Source organism: Rhodamnia argentea, chromosome 7, assembly GCF_020921035.1.
Source record: "Rhodamnia argentea isolate NSW1041297 chromosome 7, ASM2092103v1, whole genome shotgun sequence".
Taxonomy (NCBI): Eukaryota; Viridiplantae; Streptophyta; class Magnoliopsida; order Myrtales; family Myrtaceae; genus Rhodamnia; species Rhodamnia argentea.
The window spans coordinates 20,479,736-20,499,859 of NC_063156.1; the positions used below are offsets into that span (position 1 = coordinate 20,479,736).

The 20,124-nt window shown below is 43.7% G+C and overlaps 2 protein-coding genes across 2 annotated transcripts; both read right to left on the reverse strand.

The window, feature by feature from the left end:
- Nucleotides 1–393: 393 nt before the first annotated feature.
- On the reverse strand, nt 394–2,844 carry LOC125315995. Its single transcript, XM_048282633.1, has 3 exons — nt 1,491–2,844; nt 1,009–1,125; nt 394–788 (listed from the first exon to the last, which is right to left on the reverse strand). The coding sequence occupies exons 1-3, from the start codon at nt 2,842–2,844 to the stop codon at nt 394–396; spliced, it is 1,866 nt and encodes a 621-aa protein (XP_048138590.1).
- Nucleotides 2,845–4,639: 1,795 nt separating this feature from the next.
- Nucleotides 4,640–7,505, reverse strand: LOC125315996. Its single transcript, XM_048282634.1, has 3 exons — nt 7,082–7,505; nt 6,417–6,856; nt 4,640–5,974 (listed from the first exon to the last, which is right to left on the reverse strand). Exons 1-3 carry the CDS (start codon nt 7,503–7,505, stop codon nt 4,640–4,642), a joined length of 2,199 nt encoding a protein of 732 aa, XP_048138591.1.
- Between the last annotated feature and the right edge of the window lie 12,619 nt (nt 7,506–20,124).

Sequence of the window (20,124 nt, forward strand, 5' to 3'; positions counted from 1 at the left end):
TATTTACAAGGGACCCCCCCCCATTTTACAATGGGGGTCACTAGGATGCCATTCCCGGGGTTCGAACCCCGGGCGCTCCGGACCGCCTTCACTCCCCTAACCACCGGGCTACGGCGCTGTTGGCGTTGGATGGGGGTTTTGTTTTTATTTAAGCGATCCCACCGAGGCGGGGCATGGCTTTCCATGCGGCCTCGGGCGTCGGTCACTAGCCGGTTTCCTTTACCTAAGGCACTCCAGTTAAGTTAATCCAATGCTTTGGCTCGGATTCGTTGAGTATCACACCTAAATCGCAGCACAAATATGATATGCATGTATGCATGATATGCATGATGTTTGCGATCCACGGTGACTCGGATTTGCACGGGAAAAGGTCATCGGAGCCTTTGATTTTATTCATGGGAAATACTTTTTCACCATATCGGCATTTACGGGGCTCGACCGGACACGGCCGTCCATCTCGGCTAAAATCAACGCGCCACCGGGGAGGACTTTCTTGATCGGATATGGCCCTTCATAGTTTGGTGTGAACTTGCCTCCGGGGTGCGGTATAAATGCCAATCTCTTCTTCAACACCAAGTCACCGATCTCGAAAAGCCGAGAACGAACTTTACGGTTGAACGAATTTGCCACACGCTTCGGTAACACCGACCGTGACGAGATAGCCCGCGAGCTTTTCTCGTCAATCATATTCAACCGTTCATATCTCTCGTTGAATCCACTCTGCTTCGATAGTTTCAATCGTGTGAGAATCCCGAGTGATGGAATCTCTGTTTCCACCGGTAGCACCGCTTCCATACCATATACCAATGAGAAAGGAGTTGCCCGGTTGAAGTGCGGATCGACGTCCGGTATGCCATCGGTGCATGGGGGAGCCGCTCATGCCAATCCCGATAATTCTCTCTTTGTCTTGGACAGAATCTTCTTGATATTCTTGTTCGCCGCTTCTACCGCACCATTCATCTGCGGGCGGTAAGGCGAAGAATTCAAATGCTCGGACGCGAAACTCACCAAGAACCTCGTCAACCACCTTGTTGTTGAGGTTTGAACCGTTGTCGATGATTATAGCCTCCGGCGCTCCATATCGGGCAAAGATATCTCGACGCAAGAACCCGGCCACGTTCTTCGCTGTGACATTGGCATATGAACTCGCTTCAATCCACTTTGAGAAGTAGTCAATTGCCACAAGTATAAAACGATGTCCGTTTGACGCTTTGGGATTAATTGGCCCTATGACGTCGATGCCCCACATTGAGAAAGGCCACGCCTCGGACATCCGGTGCAATTCATTGGGAGGAGCAGCGATTCTATCTCCATAGACCCGACACCGATGGCAGGAACGAACATCTTGAATACAATCGGCTTCCAAGGTGAGCCGATAATATCCCAATCTCATGATCTTCTTACTCGGCGGGTGGCCATTCATATGGGGGCCACATTCACCCTCGTGGATTTCGGTCATCAAGCGATTGGCTTCCTTAGCATCAACGCACCTCGGGAGAACGGAGTCATATGACCTTTTGTACAACGCATCGCCATTGAGGAAAAACTTTGAAGACAGGTTTCATCAAATATTTCTGTCATTGCTTCACCGCCCTCGGGAAATTTTCTAGTCTGTAGGTAGACCTTAATGTCTTGATACCATGGCTCTCCATCCGCCTCTTCTTCTATTAGCATGGAGTAAGCAGAATGCTTCAAGATTTCGATTCTCAATGGCTCGATGTCCGAACCTGCAGTCACTTGGAACATTGAGGATAGGGTGGCCAACGCGTCTGCGAACCGGTTCTGAGCTCTAGGAAGATACTCGAACGCTATCTCATCGAACTCTTCGATTATATCTTCCAGAAACTCGTGATATGGGATCAACTTCGGGTCACGAGTTTTCCACTTGCCTTCTGTCTGAAGGATAATGAGAGCAGAGTCGCCATAAACCTGCAGTCTCCGGATTTCCATCTCCACGGCAGCCTGTAGTCCGAGAATGCGGGCCTCGTATTCAGCGATGTTGTTGGTGCACGGAAACAATAACTTGGCGGCTCTTGGATAGTGTTGGCCATCCGGGGAGATAAGGACCGCCCTCGTGCCGGATCCGGATAAGTTAACAGCTCCGTCGAAGTACATGACCCACTTTTCTGCAGTAACCAGTAAAACACGATCATCAAGAGGGTCTATTTCATCTCCAGCCTGTGGTCCCGCAGCATTCTCTGCTAACATGTCTGCTATTGCTCGACCTTTCACCGACTTCTGTGTCATGGTTTGCACATCGAACTCAGAAATGAGAATCTGCCACTTAGCCAATTTGCCGACCAGTCTTGGCTTTTCCAGTAGATATTTGATGGGATCACATTCGGTGGTTAACATGATCTGATGGTGTAGGGTATACTGCCGCAGTCCGTGTAATACCCAAACTAAAGCTACGCAAGTCTTCTCGACCTCCGAGTAATTGGCTTCGGAATCGGAGAATTTCTTGCTGAGATAGTATATTGCGCATTCTTTTCCATCTGATGGTCTTTTCTGCACCAATACGGCTCCCAAGGACTCCTTGTGGATGGTCGGATAAAGGATTAGAGGCACACCAGGAGCAGGTGGAACCGGAACAGGGGAATGGGTCGGATAATGCTGAATCTTCAAGAAAGCGGTCTGACATTCAATATCCCATACAATCTTTGCATTCTTCTTGAGAAGTTTGAAAAATGGCTTGGCGGTCTCCGACAACCGAGATATAAATCTTGCCACATAGTTCAATCTCCCCAAAGAACCGCGAACTTCTTTCACGGAAGACGGGGGTCGCGGCTCGCATATGGCTTTCACCTTGGACGGATCGATCTCGATGCCCCTACTACCGACCATGAAGCCCAATAATTTCCCGGACCTTGCCCCAAATACGCACTTTGCGGGATTGAGGCGTAATCGGTATTTACGTAGGCGCTCAAATAGCTTGCGAAGGATTGCAACATGGTCTTCGCCTAATCTTGACTTCGCGATCATGTCATCGACGTATACTTCAATTTCATTGTGCATCATATCATGGAACAAGGCCACCATGGCTCTTTGATACGTGGCACCCGCATTTTTCAGGCCGAAAGGCATGACTCTATAGCAAAAGGTTCCCCATGGGGTTATGAAGGAAGTTTTGCTTCTGTCTTCTTCTTTCATTCGAATCTGGTTATAACCAAAAAAACCATCCATGAAGGAGAAAAGTTCAAACCCGGCCGTCTTGTCAACTAGCACGTCAATATGCGGGAGTGGGAAGTCATCTTTGGGGCTAGCCTTATTCGGATCACGGTAGTCAACGCACACCCCGACTCTCCCGTCTTTCTTCATCACCGGGACGATATTCGCTATCCAATCCGGGTAATGAGCGACTTCAATGAAATCGACTTTCAGAAGCTTCATTACTTCCTCTTCAATCTTTTTAGACAACTCGGGCTTTGTCCTTCTCAATCGTTGTTTCTTCGGCGGTATATCCGGGTTAGTCGGTAGTGCATGTTGCACGATATCCGGATCCAATCCTGGCATGTCGGTGTACGACCGGGCAAATACATCCCGAAACTCTTGAAGAAGGCTGACCAATCCGGCGGCTTCTGCTTCCCGTAACCCTACCCCGATTTTAGTCTCTCGGATATTGTCTTCGGTACCCAAATTCATTGTCACCGTCGGTTCGGTTGTCAACGGCTCTGACTCCTCGTGGCGACTCCATTCGATCTCAATCCCTTTCGGATCGTCACTATCGCTGCTCGAGTCCGAAGAATCGTCGTCTGGCGAATCCGAATCACATGTGCTTTTATCATGAATATGAAGAATGCTATGCCCGAGACATGATGCAGAAAGGTTAATTCATTTCAATGACATATAAACAAAAAACGGAAAAGTGTGCTTTTGAAAGCAGATTTACAAAAACATTTTTCAAATAGGTAAGCCCCGGGAAATGCCCTCATATCATCGGGTCATCCGGATTTTTTTTTGAAAAAGCCAAAACTAGGAAGCGTGTGAAAGTCCGGTCCTCAGGCTTATACTTAGGCTCGTAATTGCATCGTCATGGGACTGGCGGTATACTTTCACACGTCCTTAATAAACATGTGCTCGTTTTATTTAACTGGGAGCCGCATTACAACATGTACTTCCCCCAAGCCAACGGCTCGAGACCTGGGGGTATCCAAAAAACGGTTAGCACATCAGAAACACGGTCCTTGGCGGGAGCGGGAAAAACATATGTACATGACAAAAAACAAACAAACCCATGATCCTACTCCGGAGAGTCGGGAGAACCGCCCGACGACTCCACGTCCTCGGATGCCGGAGGCTCATCCGGGATAATCTTCTGAGAATCGGTAGGCTCAACCTTGGGAGTCTTTTCTTCAAAGAAGGCGTCAACATCAGCAGGTGTGATGACGGTGTCGGTACCGGGTTCTTCAAACGGTTGTGCTATCCCTTCTAAGTTAGAGAGGCTTGTGTCATCTAACATTTTGGGCGGACGGGGAAAAAACAACTTGAGGGGATTTCGAATGGGTCTGGCTACGGAACTTTCACCCACTACCGGGCGAGCAAGTATTATCCATGCGACCTTCCCTGGTTGCCACGACTTCCTCGACCATAGCGTCTACACCGGGTGGGAGATGGGTAAGGATTAGCTGCATTACGACGCCTACGTCGAAACAGGACGAGCCGTGGGGCCGTCGGATCGATTACGACTTCCGGAATAACCAAGTCCGAAAGGACCATTATCCGGTTCTACGCGAATGGGTTCGGTGATGCCACGACCATACAATCCCAAGCCTTCTCCAGGGATATGTCCGTATTGAAGCAACACTGCGCTAGACATAAGGGCGAGGCCGGACAGCGACGGGGGTTGAGTGACGGCATCTTCCGGGACATGTATTGTTGATACCGGTTCGAATGTATGATAACCGGCTTCATCTTCAGCTCTAGGCGGAATGTATGAGACGACAACTCCCTCGGGAAGTCGCATGTCCATTTCTCCATTAACCGTTATCATTTGACCGTTATCAATAAATCGAACCTTCTGATGGAGGCTTGAAGGGACAGCCCTAGCCATATGAATCCACGGTCTACCCAGAAGCATGTTGAAGGAAGATGGAATGTCCAGTACTTGAAACGTCATTGAGAACCTGGAAGGCCCAATTAACACTTCCAGTTTAGCCTCACCGAGGACATTCTTGCTCATACCATCGAAAGCCCTCACATTCGACCTAGATGGATGCATCTGCGACTCTTCAAATCCCAGTAGACGGTATGTACTCGGGGGGCAAATGTTCACCGCAGACCCATTGTCAATAAGGACTCGTGAAATCATTCCGCTTCGGCATGTAATGGAGATGTGGAGAGCATTGCAATGCGAAGGACCACCGGACGGAAGATCTTCATCGGAAAATGATATTTGATCATTCGGTAGAATAGAGCCAACGAATTCCTCCAACCGGAGTGCGCCGGTAGTATCGGGAACATGCACCTCGTTAAGCACCTTTAGAAGGGCTTCTTTATGCTTTTCCGACGATTGGAATAACTCGAGGATGGAAATGCGGGCCGGCATTTTTCTAAGCTGATCCACCACGGAGAATTCACTAGTTTTTACAACAGATAGAAGATGTTCAGCCTCCGCTTCCGTCACGGGTTTCTTCTGAGACGGCCCTGGAGGTGCATAAGAACGACCCGTCCGGGTGACCGAATCAAGCGCCTCAGTCCCATAGTCCCGGGCCACTTCCTTATTGTCGATGGCGACAGGTGCGCCTTCACTTGCAACCGCCGATGGTGTGTCAACCGTGATTGGGCATAGGCTGCTTCCCACGATGCCCAAGCTAGCATCCAACCGAGCCCCCATACGGATGAATTCTTCGGAAGTGAGATCAATAACCATATGGCCCTCATCTTCAAGTTCGTAATCGCCTAGATCCTCTACGACAGTGAGGTCTATTACCACGAGCTCTACCATAGCGATGAGTGTCTCATTCGGATCCAGGCACTACTTCAGGGGCAACCGTATCATCAAAAGTGGTCTCTTTGATATCGATAGGTTGTTACGCTTCAATGAGCGCGATCGCTTTATCGGTGGGCTCCGGTGCATCGAACTCATCTCCCCATTCATTCCAATACGTTCGTGTCTCCGGGATGGGCTCCTCAAAGAACCAAGACGGTGGTGAGTATTTTACGAGGAAATCATATCCACCACCGGGCTGTCCCAAAGTGTCAACGATCTCCCTGCAGGCATGCGCTTCGCAGAATTCTTGATCCCGAGTAGTGCGAGTTGTACGAGGCATCGGCTACTAGATCGTGATTTTCGTGCCAGGTCGCGCCAACGCCACCTCGGGTATGTTCACGTTTTCCGGCTCGACAAAGGCATTTTTCGACTCAACTACGGCCGTCTCCAATTTTGGCTCGATAGGGGCAGGTTTGGGAATACCAACCACATGAGGGGTTGAAGTGCCAATGACTTCATTTGGGGTAGCCCGAATTACTCCGGTTCGGACCATCTCGGCGATGCGTACACGCTTCTCTTGGATGGGGATTAAATCCGTACCATTGTAATGTCCAGCCGAAACGAGTGCTTGATACATTTCCACGACATCTATTCGGAATCTCTTCTTGGTGACGCTTCTCACCTCTTCAATGATTGCAACATTTGGAGCGTGGCACGGTAGCGGGTTTCTCTGCACATTCGGCTCGAAGTCCTTAAACGACAAACGATTTCCTTCTACAAGATCCTGGACTTTATGCTTGAGGACGTAGCAACCGTCAACGTCGTGCCCTCTTTCTCCCGTGTGGAAAGCGCGGGATTTGGAAAGGTCGAACCCACGATACTTCGGGGGGTTAGCTCGAGCAGCTTCTTTAGTCACAAGCTGTTTGCCTAACAAAGCGGGTAAAAGTTGTGATAATGGCCTCGGCGGTGGAGTAAACTGTCTTGGCTTTCTGAGGTGAGTATTCTAATATCCGCTATTCTGATAACTTCCAAGTGCGGACGCCATCTGATTGGGGCAAGGTTGGGAAGTTGGCGTCGATCGGGTAGCTGGAGCTTGAACAAAGGATACTTCGACCTCCTTTTCCTTTCGATTGGTGCCCTTTCGCTTGGTACCTTCCGCTATTCTTCCTTCGTGCATTCCACCCTCAATTCTCTCCCCGGCTTCGACGAGCAAGGGAAAATTTTGAAATCCTGCTCCAATGAGCTTTTGATAAAACTCATTTGGAAGAGTTTTTACAAACATGCTGATCATCTCGGGTTCCTCAAGAGGTGGGCGAACTTCGGCAGCCAAAGCGCGCCATCTATGTGCAAAAACCCTAAATGACTCGTCTCTCTTCTTGATCGTACGGGACAACACTTCCCTTGTTGGGGCCATCTCGGTGTTGTATTGGTATTGTTCTACGAATGCCTTAGCCAAATCTTCCCATCTTGTAACTTTATCTCGCTTCGGATCCAAGAACCCGTGAAGCGCTGCGTCTTCCAAACTGTTCGGAAAGTCACGTATCGGCAAAGGAACATTCTTGACGTACCGACCCATCGATTGGTATAATAAACTAAATGTGCCCTCGGATCGCCCTTGCCAGAATACTTCGTGAAGTATGGAACTTTAAACTTATCGGGAAAGTCGATCTTGTCATATCGGGACAAATCCCCGACATTTTCGAGTCCATGTTTATCCTTGAGCTGCTGCTCCAAATCAGCAAATCGCTTTTTAGTTTCCTCCTCTAATCGGGCCGAGATGGTTGCCGAAATGGGATCAAGAGGAGCGGGCGCAAGAACTTGAGTTACCGCATCTTCAACGACCGGATTTCTTTGGGAGGTCATCAACAAGACCGGGCATCTCAGGCGGTGGCGGAAGCCGCACTTGATTCCGATTTCGTTGTGCGAAAGCGCTCGACTTCGGTAGATAATCGGATCAACATAGCCCTTAAATCTTGGATCTCCGCGAAGGCGCGGCTCCTAGATTTCGATTTAACGCTTCATCATCTGCACGGGCTTCCATACGTGCTGTTACGGACCTAGTGCGAATGGGTGAACGCGTAAAACCCGCAATATCTACTCGCAGAAAGTGAAATTCATCGGTGACTTCGAATAAAAATGTACGCGGTTTCCTTTGAAAATATAAACTTTTGCAACGAACTCGGGACATGTAAATTCTCCAAGCAAATCTAAATTGAGAGAATAGACTCTATCACGGGTCGTTTAGAAAAGAATACATTCTCAAACGGAAAAACACGTAATAATTAAATTAATAAGAAATGTCATAAGGAAATAAAGGCTTTATACAATAAGCTTAAGAAGGGTTTTCACAAAAGATTACAAAAGCACTAGCTCGAAAAACACCCAAAATATGACATAAACTCGATGGGTAACGGTTCCATCGATATCAAAATGTCCGCTCCCTTGATCACAAAATGGGAGTTTTGGACAACCTATTCCTATTTTTTTAGCTTATTGACCATCCTCTCGCTGCGGCCCGGGACGAATGACTTCCGGGGGAATGACGGGTAAAACGATTCGGCAATTAGGATCTTCGGGCGGTGAATGTACGCCCATGATGCTTGATGGAGTCCCATCTCGCCCTCTAGTTCGGGAGCTTGAACAATGGTCCGCTTAAAACAACTCTCCCGGGCATTCTTGATATTGTCAATATCCACTTGTCGAAGGGCGATTTCCTGCTCATCCATCTGCTTGTGCGGGAGGTTAAACCTGAATAATTGCCCTCTTAGTGGCGGCGGGATATCTTGAAGAGCTCCACATTGTCTGAACGTCCTCAATGGGTAACAGGTAGTAGCCCCGGTGAATCCCAATAGGGGTATGGGATCGGTGTGGGCAGCGGGAAGATGGATGCTTTGAAATTGGGAACCCCCGAATTTCCATCGGATTTGGTCCGGGGCTAAGCTCCTCAAAAAATGAAACCAAGCGCGGTATGACCGTGTATAAGGTTGCATCCGTAATTGTATAAGCTTTTCAAGTGGGTGAGTGCGATGCTTGAGATCAGAATATACCATGTGGAAGGATGTTTCATGAATGTGAGAGATAAACCAGGTATACAAAAGTCCAGCGGGCGCATGAAACACTTTTTTTCCATCGGTATTAGCTTTGAAATTGTTGAGGGATAAGAAGGATTCAGCAAGAATCATAGGGATGAAGTCCCATTTGATGCAGACTTGTCTCACAACATGGGCAAGAAGAGGGTTCATAGCGACCGTAGACACGGGGAAAATTATGAAACCAAAAAATGCTAAAAGAAAAGCACGGGCGGATTTGGTGCCATCCTTCTTTGGCAGCTTCGAAAATTTCCCAAATAAAAAGGTCGGAGGGCAACGGCCAGCATGGCTTTTAAGCACTTTGGTGATCTCGACTTTGGGTGTATCGAGGAATTCAACGAGGGTGCTTGCGGGATCACGACCTAAAGGGGGTTCAATCGGTCTTTCTTCCGGGCGGACACCACTTATGAGGTAGTATTCTTCGATGGTGGGAGTTAATTCATGACCATTGAAGATGAAGGTGGATGTGATCGGATTCCAAAAATGTGCCATGGCTTGGATGGCATGGGCCCGACAACGAACCCAGAGTAGATGTATCGGGTAGCCAACTCGTTCTTTGACATATCGTTGATTGTGACGATCCATACTCTCCCACCATGTCATCAAAAGTCTTTCGGGGATAGGGATAACGGTGATATCATGCTTTCCCATCGAGTCTATATCATATATAAGTATTTTGATCGATCAATGGATGTAACAAAAACATAACCGAAAGAGACATGTGAAAAATAGGACAGAATAGAGATTATACTTACGGTTGTTGGTGAATGACATCTGTCAATGACATAAACACACGCATGCTAACAGTGAGGTTTGACACATAGAGGGTAGGGTAGACTAATGGCTAAAGGCTCCCACCACAACGAAATAATGTACCGCCCCCAAAAATGCCGACAACATAATCGGGTCGGGGCACACATTTCGAGGTGATGAGCGGGATCAGAAATGATCGTGCCATTTGCAGACTTGCGTATGGCCCAATCTATTTCTGACACCTACTAGGGATTTTACGGGGTCGCAGTCCGGGTTTGACCACTGGATGTGTGTGCAAAAAGTGTAGTGTATGAAAAACATGCATAGCGGGGTATATCAAACACCGCTTCTATATACATCCGGAAAACATACATTCCTACAACTCCCCGCAAAACAGATATGTCAACAAGTCACTCCGCCCCTTATAACTCCCAACCCGCAAGAACAACTAATCAAAAAATTAGCAGATTAACCTGATTTTTCTACCAACACAGCAAAATGGTGATCAAGTTATGAAACAATCAACTGGTTATTAAGGCCTAAGTCTTCGAGAGGTTTTATCCTATTGTCCCCAATGGAGTCGCCAAGGCGTCGCGACCTCGCCTTCGGCCTCCCGCGGAGGGTCCGGCGGGGTTTAGAGGTATTGCCATAGATCAATGGCGTGGACTCTCCCAAGTCCTACCTCGCGTGACATTGGATTTTTTATTGATTAGCAAATTGAAATGCTATTAAGAGTCGCCACTAGCCTATTGGGGTCGGCTAGAAACCAATCGAGACACGGGAGGATTATCTCGATTTCTACGCAACCTGAGCTTCTAAGTTCGGGGACTTGTTTACGCTAATTAGAGAATTAGCGCCCTTTCGGTACCTAACCGGTTGATATTTCCTAAGGTGACCACACATTCTGCATATCATTTTAAGCTCATCGGGTATCTAACCAGTACTAAATGATCATGCATAATGTTTTTTCGTCATTTCGTGCAATTACCTATTTATCCTTAACTTAGCATATAGGGAAAACGATTAACGGGCAATTTTTCAAAAGACAGTGTTATAAACAGTCAATCTGGTAAATATGCCAAATAAAGATCGGGATAAGCACATGCAGATCAAATCTATAATGGCGATATTTAAACAAACAATTTCGACTCGAAAGTCGAATTACAACAAGATCGGGCTGGATTGGACATCAGTCCTCAATCAACGCCAATTTAAGGCTTAAAATTCACATTAGGGGTAAAAAGGTCAAAGAAAACATTTTTCTAATTTTCTGAAAATTTTATGATTTTTTTGATTTTTTATTTATTTTTTGATTTTTTGATTATTTTATTATTAATTATTTTTTTTTATTATTTTTTTATTAAAAAAAAAAAAAAAAAAAAAAAAAAAAGGACCGGGACCGGGTCGGATCCTCGGATCCGGGAGAGGGAACTCGAACCGGACCCGATTGACATAAAAGGGTTCGGGCCCAATTTTGCTTTTAATTTTTAAATGAAGTGGGCTTGAGCCCTAATTCTGGCCCGGCTCCCTCACACCCAAAATAGCACAAGCCCAACAATTTCTCTCTCTTTTTTTTTTTTTCATGCCAGCCCATCCGAGTGGCCCACTCTCTTCTCCTTCAACCTCTAATTCGGGCTCAATCTCGGCCAAGAGATAAAACAGGCCCACTTTTTCTTTCTTTCCACGCCAACCCAACCTCTCCTTTCTCTTCTCTTCAATTCACCAGCCCAGTCCACTTCTCCTTCTCCTTTTATCCTTTTCACGCCAAAGCCCAACCCCTTCTCCTTTTATTCTTTTTTACGCCAAGCCCAACCCCTTCTTCTTATTCTTTTCATCAGCCCATCCGCCCAATCTCTTTTCTTCTTTTTCTTCTTAGCCCATCCGCCCAATCTCTTTTCTTCTTCTTCTTCTTATTTTTTTTTTTACCTTCCTCAAGCCGTTCGATCAACCCACGAACAGCCCACTACAAACAGAAATAGCCAACAAAAACGTGAATTAGCCCTCCCCATTTTACTGTTCATCATCTTCCTCCTGCGGCACTTCTCTGCAACATCCCAAAACGGCGTTGCACCTCCGACACCGAACCGGTTACGCCACTCGCCTTGCCGTCGCATCGTCGGGAACCGCTCGCCACCGTCACTAGCTCTCACTCCGCGGACTTCTTGGACCCCGACCGACTCTGCTCGAGCCGGTGTCGCCGTGCGTTGACGCTTGCGTCGCCTCCGCCCGAGCTCGAATCGCCTCTGTTCGCCTTCGTTCGGACTCGCGTCGCCTAAGTTCGGATTCGCGTTGCTTAAGTTCGGACTCGCGTCGCCTACGTTCGGACTCGCGTCAACTAAACCCGCGCTCAAACCGTCTCCGCGCCCGGCGATATTCGCTCGTTGCACCGCTTACGTACGCGTCGTCATCCGTTTGCGTCGCTAACTCAAGCCTCACCTCGCATCGGTTCGGGCTTCCATCGCCTCTCTCGAACTAGCAGTCACTTCCGAACCTCTCGTTCAACCACTGGTTTGAGTCGCGGGCGTCATCCGGGTTCAAATTCCCGAGCCGCCTCCGTTGCGTTGGTCTACCACTATTCGAAAAACACGCGTCCCTTTGCTTTTTCATTCAAACTGAACCCCTCTATTTCCTCAAGAGCTTGATCTACGTCCCGCTACTCTTCCTTTGGTCCGGACAAATCGGCGACTAAAACCGAATGGGGACTTGGGACGACACAAAACAGCTAAAGCGATGCCTAAGCACTTAACTAGTCGGTAGAATACGAGAAACAAGCGCGAACCCGGGTGCAACAACGTTGATATCAACTTATGAACTCAAAATAGAGGATTAACCGGGAAAAGTAACGCGAGGGCTCGCCTAAGACCGACTGTCAAACACAACTATAATGAAGTATATGTCATGGAAATTAACTAGAGAACTTCGCCGGACCGGACAAACTAACAGCCCCGGCCCGGCGAGTTTGCGAGTGCGAAACAGAGCACTAGGTGGTCGAGGGAGTGCCGACCCGCTCTTGAGCTGGATCAACGACGAAAGGATGTGCGACGATGGGTGGGCGGCGTGAGACTTCCCCCTTCGTTCTTGCGGACCACTCCCGCTTTCAACAGAGATCACCTTTTTTTTTTTCTTCAAGCTCTCGTCACTCCTTTTCTACATGCAACTCGGACTCTCTTTTTTTTTCTCTACTCATTTTTTTCTCACTGAAAGGAACCAACTTGCTGGAGCCGAACGAACCCACCGCATGCCCTCTCTCTTCGCTTATATTCTGCTGCTGCCTCCTTCCCCAAGTTTGCGTATGTGGACGAGAGTAAAATCCGGTTGATGGAGACGTGGATTGGTCAGTAATCACATGAAGTGTGCGGTGAAAATCTGAATAACGTGCATGTGTGCAGGTGACTTAAATGGTAATAATGAGGGAGAGGTTCGGATGGGCTGTTGAACACAAGAAAAATTGGGCTAAAGCAATAAAAATCATAATTGGGCTTGAAAAGAGGACAAAGGGGGAGACCGGCTCATGGGGGGAAAAGAAAATGGCCCAACCGGGCACGTGGACGGGCCGCCAGCGAAGGCCTATCCGCAAGGGTCCGGGCCTAGCCAGCCGGATCCATTTTTTTAAATAATAATAAAAATAAAATGTAAAATATAAAAATAGAATAAAATAAAGAAAAAAGAAATTTAATTAATTATTTTTTTTTACTTTATAATAAAACAAGAAAATATGCATATTCAACGACTTGACATTTCATTCATTTTTTTTTTTTTTGCTCTCTTTCTCTTCTTTTTTTTTTTTTTTTTTTTTTTTAAAAGTAGTTATATATATTTTTTACTTTTCTATTTTGCAATAAGACGAAAATAAATTAGACGTGTTATTATTTAATATATATATATATATATATATATATATATAAAACATGGGGAACGCCAAAATTAGGTGTCAACAACTCTCGGAAATTCAATCTAAGAGCAAAAATTCGAAAACTAAACTTCTTAGAGGCAGAGATAATGGCCACCTGACAACTTTGCAACGTGGCTCTAAGTGGAAATCATGAATCGTAGTATGAAACTAACCTGAACGAAAACATTGAAATAATGTGGCAAAATGATGCTCAATAAGTCTTATGTTCATCAATTCTTAAAGACCATCAATAAAAGGAAAGGCTAAGGCTAAAAACACTCAAAATTACTCATTCGGCACTAACAAGTTCAACGAAATCTTCGATTTACTCTTAAAAGATGGCTTGATAAAATTAACGGAAGGCCAAATTAACCCAAGTAAAGAAAATTTAGTAGATAAAAAGTATTTCAATTGACACCATTCATGGAGCCATAACACAATTTATTGTATTGTGTTTAAGAAAACAACTCAAAAGGTAATTTGGTAGAGAAAAATCAAATTTGCGGATGACAAAGAGACATACGGTGACCCCCTAATTATCTAATAGAAAGAATTGAATAATCTGTTAATTATTCAATTCTTCTAAAGGGGAGCATATGTTGACAGCAAAAAATGACCAACTTTTGGTTATCTTATTCGATAATGACAAAGTTTGGTTAACAAAATAAATCGTTGATGTAGGACGGTCGACAACTTGAAGAGCATCAACAGTGCTAAGGAAGTCTTTGATAACACACAATCAACACAAAAACGGAATTGTTGGAAGTCATAGAATTTAGCAAATTTTGTGTACATTGTAAAATCAGGAAATCTATAGAAAGTGGACATATTGCATAATACATAATGAATGCTTCTGTTTATTATCTTGCACTTGGGATGCGTTTGTTTCAGTGAAAGCGTTTTTCGGGAATTGATTTTCTAGACTTTCACTCGTTAGATACCTTGAAAATGACTTAATCAACGGAAAATTCACGCATAAAATAAGGAAAATGAATTCTTAAATCTAAAGAGGTGAAAACACTTTTCAAAATTGCTTATCTCAAATTTTTTAATATTAAATATTTTACATTAGAAGCTTTTTTAAAAATTTTATGTTTTAATTTTTTAGTTTTTTATTCTTTAAGTTTGTTTTTTATTTATTTCAATTTTTCTTTTTTCTTCTTTCTCCGATCGCAGGCCTCAAGAACGGCCGACTACTGATTATAGTTGTGGAGTGGCGAGCTCGAGGCTCGCCCGAGCCCGTGAGCTCAAGCTTGAAGTTCACCGGCGACCATGAGCTCGAGGCTCACTAGATCCCAGCAAGCTTGAGCTTGCATGTGGCTGCCACCGGTAGATCCCGATGGAGGGAAAAAAAGAAAGAAAGAAAGAATAAATAAATAATAAATAATTTAAATTTTTAATTATTTTTTAGCATGAGATGAAGTAATGAGATTGAAATCATTTTTCAAATAAGATCCAAATGCCGGAAAATATTTTTGATCACATATCAACAAACATAGGAAAAATAACCATTTTCCTGAAAAATGATTTCTTGGAAAGCATTTTCATTTGGGTTAATACCACAAAAAATTCTAAACTTGTACAACCGCAATAAATTTACCCCAAACTAATTTTTTGACCACGAAAATCCCAACCGGTACACTTGTGATGAATTTACCCTTTGTTAGTTTTCATTAAATTTTATCATCGAATTTCTAAGTTATATGATATGTGGTAGTTGACGGATATACTAATTTGGAGTTTTTACTCTCTATTTGTCACATGTGTATCGGTTTGGATTTTTTGTAACGAAAACTAATGGATGGAAAATTTATCACGGGTGTACCAATTTGGGATTTTTTGTGATCAAAAAATTATTTTGGGGTAAATTTGTCACGGGTATACTAGTTTAGGATTTTTAGTGGTCAAGAAAATAGTTTGGATAAATTTATCATAGATATATCACTTTGCAATTTTTTGTGGCATTAACACAAATGAAAATGCTTTTCGAGAAATCATTTTTTAGGAAACTAGTTAGTTTTCCTATTGCTGATATGTGACCAAAAACATTTTCTAACGTTTTGATCTCATTTGAAAAATTATTTCAATCTTATGATTTTGTCTTATGCTAAACAATATTTGATTTTTTAGCTTTTTTTTTTTTTCTTTCTCCCTCTATCGGGACCAACCGGTGGTGGCCATAGGCACGCTCGAGCTCACCGGGATCTGGCGAGCCTCGTTCTCCCTCCATCGGGACCAAGCGGCGGCGGCCATAGGCAAGCTCGAGCTCACCGGGATTTTGCGAGCCTCGAACTCATGGTCGTTGGCAAGCTTCAAGCTCGACGTAGTGGGATCTGGCAAGCCTCGAGCTCGCCGACCCACGTCCGTATTTGGTAGTCGGCCGTTGCCGAGGCCAAGAACCGGGGAAGGAAGAAGAAAAAGAAAAAATGAAATAAATAAAAAAATAAACTTAAAGAATTAGAAACTAAAAAATTAAAACATAAAATTTTAAAAATGTAAAATATTAAATATTAAAAAATTCTAGATGAGCAATTCCGAAAAGTATTTTCACCTCTTTAAATTTAAGAATTCATTTTCCTAATTTTATGCATGAATTTTCCATTAATCGGAAAGCATTTTTTGTTGATTAAGTCATTTTCGAGGGTACCAAATTAGTGAAAGTCTGAAAAATCAATTCCCAAAAAATACTTTCACTGAAATAAACGCATCCCAAGTGCAGGATAATAAACACTCATTATGTATTATGCAATATGTCCATTTTCTAGAGATTTCCTGATTTTACAATATACACAAAATTTGTTAAATTCTATAAGCATTAAACTTTAAAATAAGCCGCTCCACAAAATTTTATAAATTAAGACAAGTGTGGAGGAATTTTCCGAAACAAAAATAACGACGCTCAAATCAGCATGCGTCAAATGCTATTCTAACTTATAAAATAAAAAACTCGCATCGTATGCGGCATTATATGCCACGTGTTGGATTGTGTGAATGGGGCCACATCACGCTGACATGGCTGTTCTCTAACTGCCATGCCATATCCAACGTGGCACCCTCGGATTGCCACGTAGCACACGTGTGAAATTTTTCTGACCTAATAATGACATGGAGCTAATCTGTTTGCCATGTCAACTTCTTCTCGGTTTCTCAGTTAAACTACAATCATTCCTGAATTATTTGCAGATCTTGAAAAGATACAAATAAAACGTAGTTAAAAAAACAAACTTCAGCATTTTCGAGTTCAGATCCGATTTTCTCGCAAACCGTTTGATCAAACTAACTCAAACTTTACGGAACCGTTCAAGAATTGACCATAGCATATACGATTACCGGACGAAATTGAGATCGTTTCCCAAACATCCCGAATTTTCTATCTTTCGAGGTGTTAAATATGGAATGTATGTTCAAGACACTTTGATTTAGCTTTGATGGATACAGACAAAGCATGAGAGATAATCAAAGTGCTCTTAGAACAATGAATGGTTTTATGGAATCATACCTCAATTTCCAAAGAATCGAGATAACTTCACGTAATACTTGTGTATCCAAAATCACGTGCTCGGACAAACACTCGTATATTGGCAACCAAACATGTCCGTTGAACTCACTGTTTATTTGTAATTTCAATCTGTAGATTTGTTTTTTCTCTCTTGTCTCGATCTCACCATCACTCGACCACACGCCTTTTACGTTTCCTTTTTAGCGCGAGAACGGGGGGAAGTCACTGAATTTCTCTTTGCTTGTTCCACCACGAGGGGACTTTCAAATAGAATTGGGCTGGGCTTGGGTCTAGCCCATTACGGGCAGCCCAAGCCCAAAATCCGACATTGTAGAATGAGAGTGAAATTCAGTTCTGACCTGGCTGATTTAGTTTTCGATTCTAGCTAGGTGAGAACTCCTGCTCAATTGGAGCGAGCAGTTTCATTTCAGGGTTGGTCCATGTTTCACTTAGAACCTATTCATTGGAATCGGTTCTTCATTTTTTAGAACCCGAAACCTACCATGCATACCAAGGAACCTAGAACTTATCCATCAGAACCGATTCTCCAATTTTTGGAACTTGAAATCTACTCTGCATACCGGGGAACCCGAAACCTACCCTATCACGGGTTGTAGGGTCGGTTCGATGGTATACCCAGATTCAACATATATTCTTAATTGAACGATTGCAGTGAATTATCATCTCTAATTATCACCATTTCCTACTACAATCAATCGACCACTATTCATATTTACACACATGAAAAATGTGAAATATTAATAAAGTAACAGTCTCGGTCATGTAGATCACTCGAAATGGAATCTCGGACTAGTTGTTTTGGATTATATACCGATCATTGGATGTCATGGAATACCGCAAGATCCCTTGAAGACATAGAACAAGAAAATAGAAAAACTTGTTATCTCGAACTTACCAGCCATAACTAGTTCCCAAATTTTTAGATCCTGGAATGGGATTGGTTCTCACCGATCCAATTCTTCGATTTTTTTTTCTACCCCCGAACCATTCTCACCACTCTTGCTCAATCGCCATCAACTCTAAGTGATTAGAGTCATTAGACTCAACTCCGGGCATGGTAGGTTTCGAGTTACTAATAATGAGGAACTCGTTTCGACGAGTAAGTTTCAATTAGAACTTACACAAGACCCGGAACAGTTCCCCCTATTATCTATGTTTACACACTTAGCATTTCATGTGCTTGTCCCTTCAGTTTATTTCAATTCCTATGTATTTCAGTTCCTTGTAATTTCAATTCCAGCATTCTTCTCATCCTCGCACTTAGATCCATAGACTCTTTCGCTCTATCACACCCATTGATTGCTCGAGATCAAACTTAGCCTTTTGTCGTAGCTTGGGTGTTGCGAGGTGGAGAGACTGGAGGTGCGAAATTCGGGTTTTCGACTGTAAGATATCTTCGACCATTGATTTCTCAACAAGGTAAACTATGGAAGTTAAATTTACCCTTTAAATTAGATCATCTTTATCCTTGTATACCATCTCTAATTCATTGGACTTTGTTAGCATAACAGTTTTTGGGTGACTACGAGAATAGCAATATGTTATGAGCCACAAATTCGTAAAAAAATGGACCCCAAAACAATTTGTAATTAATTCTTAATTATTTTTTGTGACCCAAAATGTACTATTAGCAAAACAATTGCCCAAAAACTATTATATGCTAAACACCAACGGCATTTATGTGGGGGTTCTTCGTGGAGGATGTTACGCGGAACCAAGCGATCGAACGATAAAATAGACAAAACAAGAAAATAAATCGGACACCGGATGTACGTGGTTCGATCGTAGATACCTACATCCACGGGGAGAGCAGCAACGAATTACACTATAGATCAAGCGATATACGTAGATTACGGATCAAACTCCATTAACTCAAACACTTTCAGTATTTCCCAATCCCAATTACATCCAATAACGCATACAGTGTTTAGCCTCTAATTTCTAGCGAAATAATCTTTCAATCTCGTAAAGAAATTACACAAATCTAACCTTAAGATTTGATCAGCTTTAACATCGATTATTTCGGATGTAATTCTTGAAATTTCGGAAGCCCACGATGAAGTCTTTCTGCAAATCAACAGCAGTGCCCCAAGCACTCACGTATGCGGTGCTTCCTTTTTGGCTTTTAAGCACTCACGGCCTCACTTGCAACTTCTCTGCAAGGCATGCCTCACTATCCTCGAGAAATATATTTATAAATGCATGGAGTCCCACTTGGCCGAGGAGTCCCGACAGAATTCAGCCAATGAAGTCAACTTTGCTTTTTTTACTTTCCTTGACCGGCTCTAACAACTCAAAAAGATATATATTGATGGATTTTAAAAGCAGATTTCATCCCATACAAAATCTAGGGAATCCGAATATTAATCTGACAATATATTCCCTCCCTATTTTGCTTGCACGATTCTAACTTGATATCAAGACAAAATAGAAAATATTTAATTTGTAATATTTAAATTTTCACTCCGAGCTCAAACTCGAAATATATTTTAACAGAGAATTCGTCAGATCTGGCGCGACGTGGTGTATTATGCAGTTAGAAGCCCCTAGCTCTCCCTGGAGGACTGAAGCACGTGCAAGAAAGAGGAAGTGAAATCTTTTGAGTTTGAGTCAGATAGCTTGGACGTAGTCAACGCCATAAACAGCTCAGATCAGATTTTGTCAGAAGTCAACGCACTTATCTTGGAGTCAGGAAGCTCCCTAAGGCATCTTTGGAATTTACTTTGTTTGGATGGCCCTTCGTCGCCGGGTCCTTAATACTTAAATACTCTTTAATTAAATAAAATTAATTTTTCTTGGCTACAATTTTTTTTTTAACTTCTTTAAGGATTTCCTTGGCACGTTTCACACGTGTCTCAAAAACTCTCTTCCCTTTATTCCATGTATACATTTGTAGCTTCAAAAAAAAAAAAATCACACTCCACCAAGTTAAAAAAAAAAA

Excerpts from the sequence above, each read along its gene's own strand:
- LOC125315996 (XM_048282634.1), bottom strand. The coding sequence starts at position 7,505 with ATGGGTCGGTACGTCAAGAATGTTCCTTTGCCGATACGTGACTTTCCG. Across the intron at positions 6,857-7,081 it reads CGAAGGAAGAATAGCGGAAG|GCAAACAGCTTGTGACTAAA; the intron begins GTACCAAGCGAA and ends CCGCTTTGTTAG. Across the intron at positions 5,975-6,416 it reads GCACTTCAACCCCTCATGTG|TGCCTGGATCCGAATGAGAC; the intron begins GTTGGTATTCCC and ends CCCCTGAAGTAG.
- LOC125315995 (XM_048282633.1), bottom strand. The coding sequence starts at position 2,844 with ATGGTCGGTAGTAGGGGCATCGAGATCGATCCGTCCAAGGTGAAAGCC. Across the intron at positions 1,126-1,490 it reads TATGACTCCGTTCTCCCGAG|CGAAGAACGTGGCCGGGTTC; the intron begins GTGCGTTGATGC and ends CCAATGTCACAG. Across the intron at positions 789-1,008 it reads GGTGGTTGACGAGGTTCTTG|CGGTGCTACCGGTGGAAACA; the intron begins GTGAGTTTCGCG and ends ATGGTATGGAAG.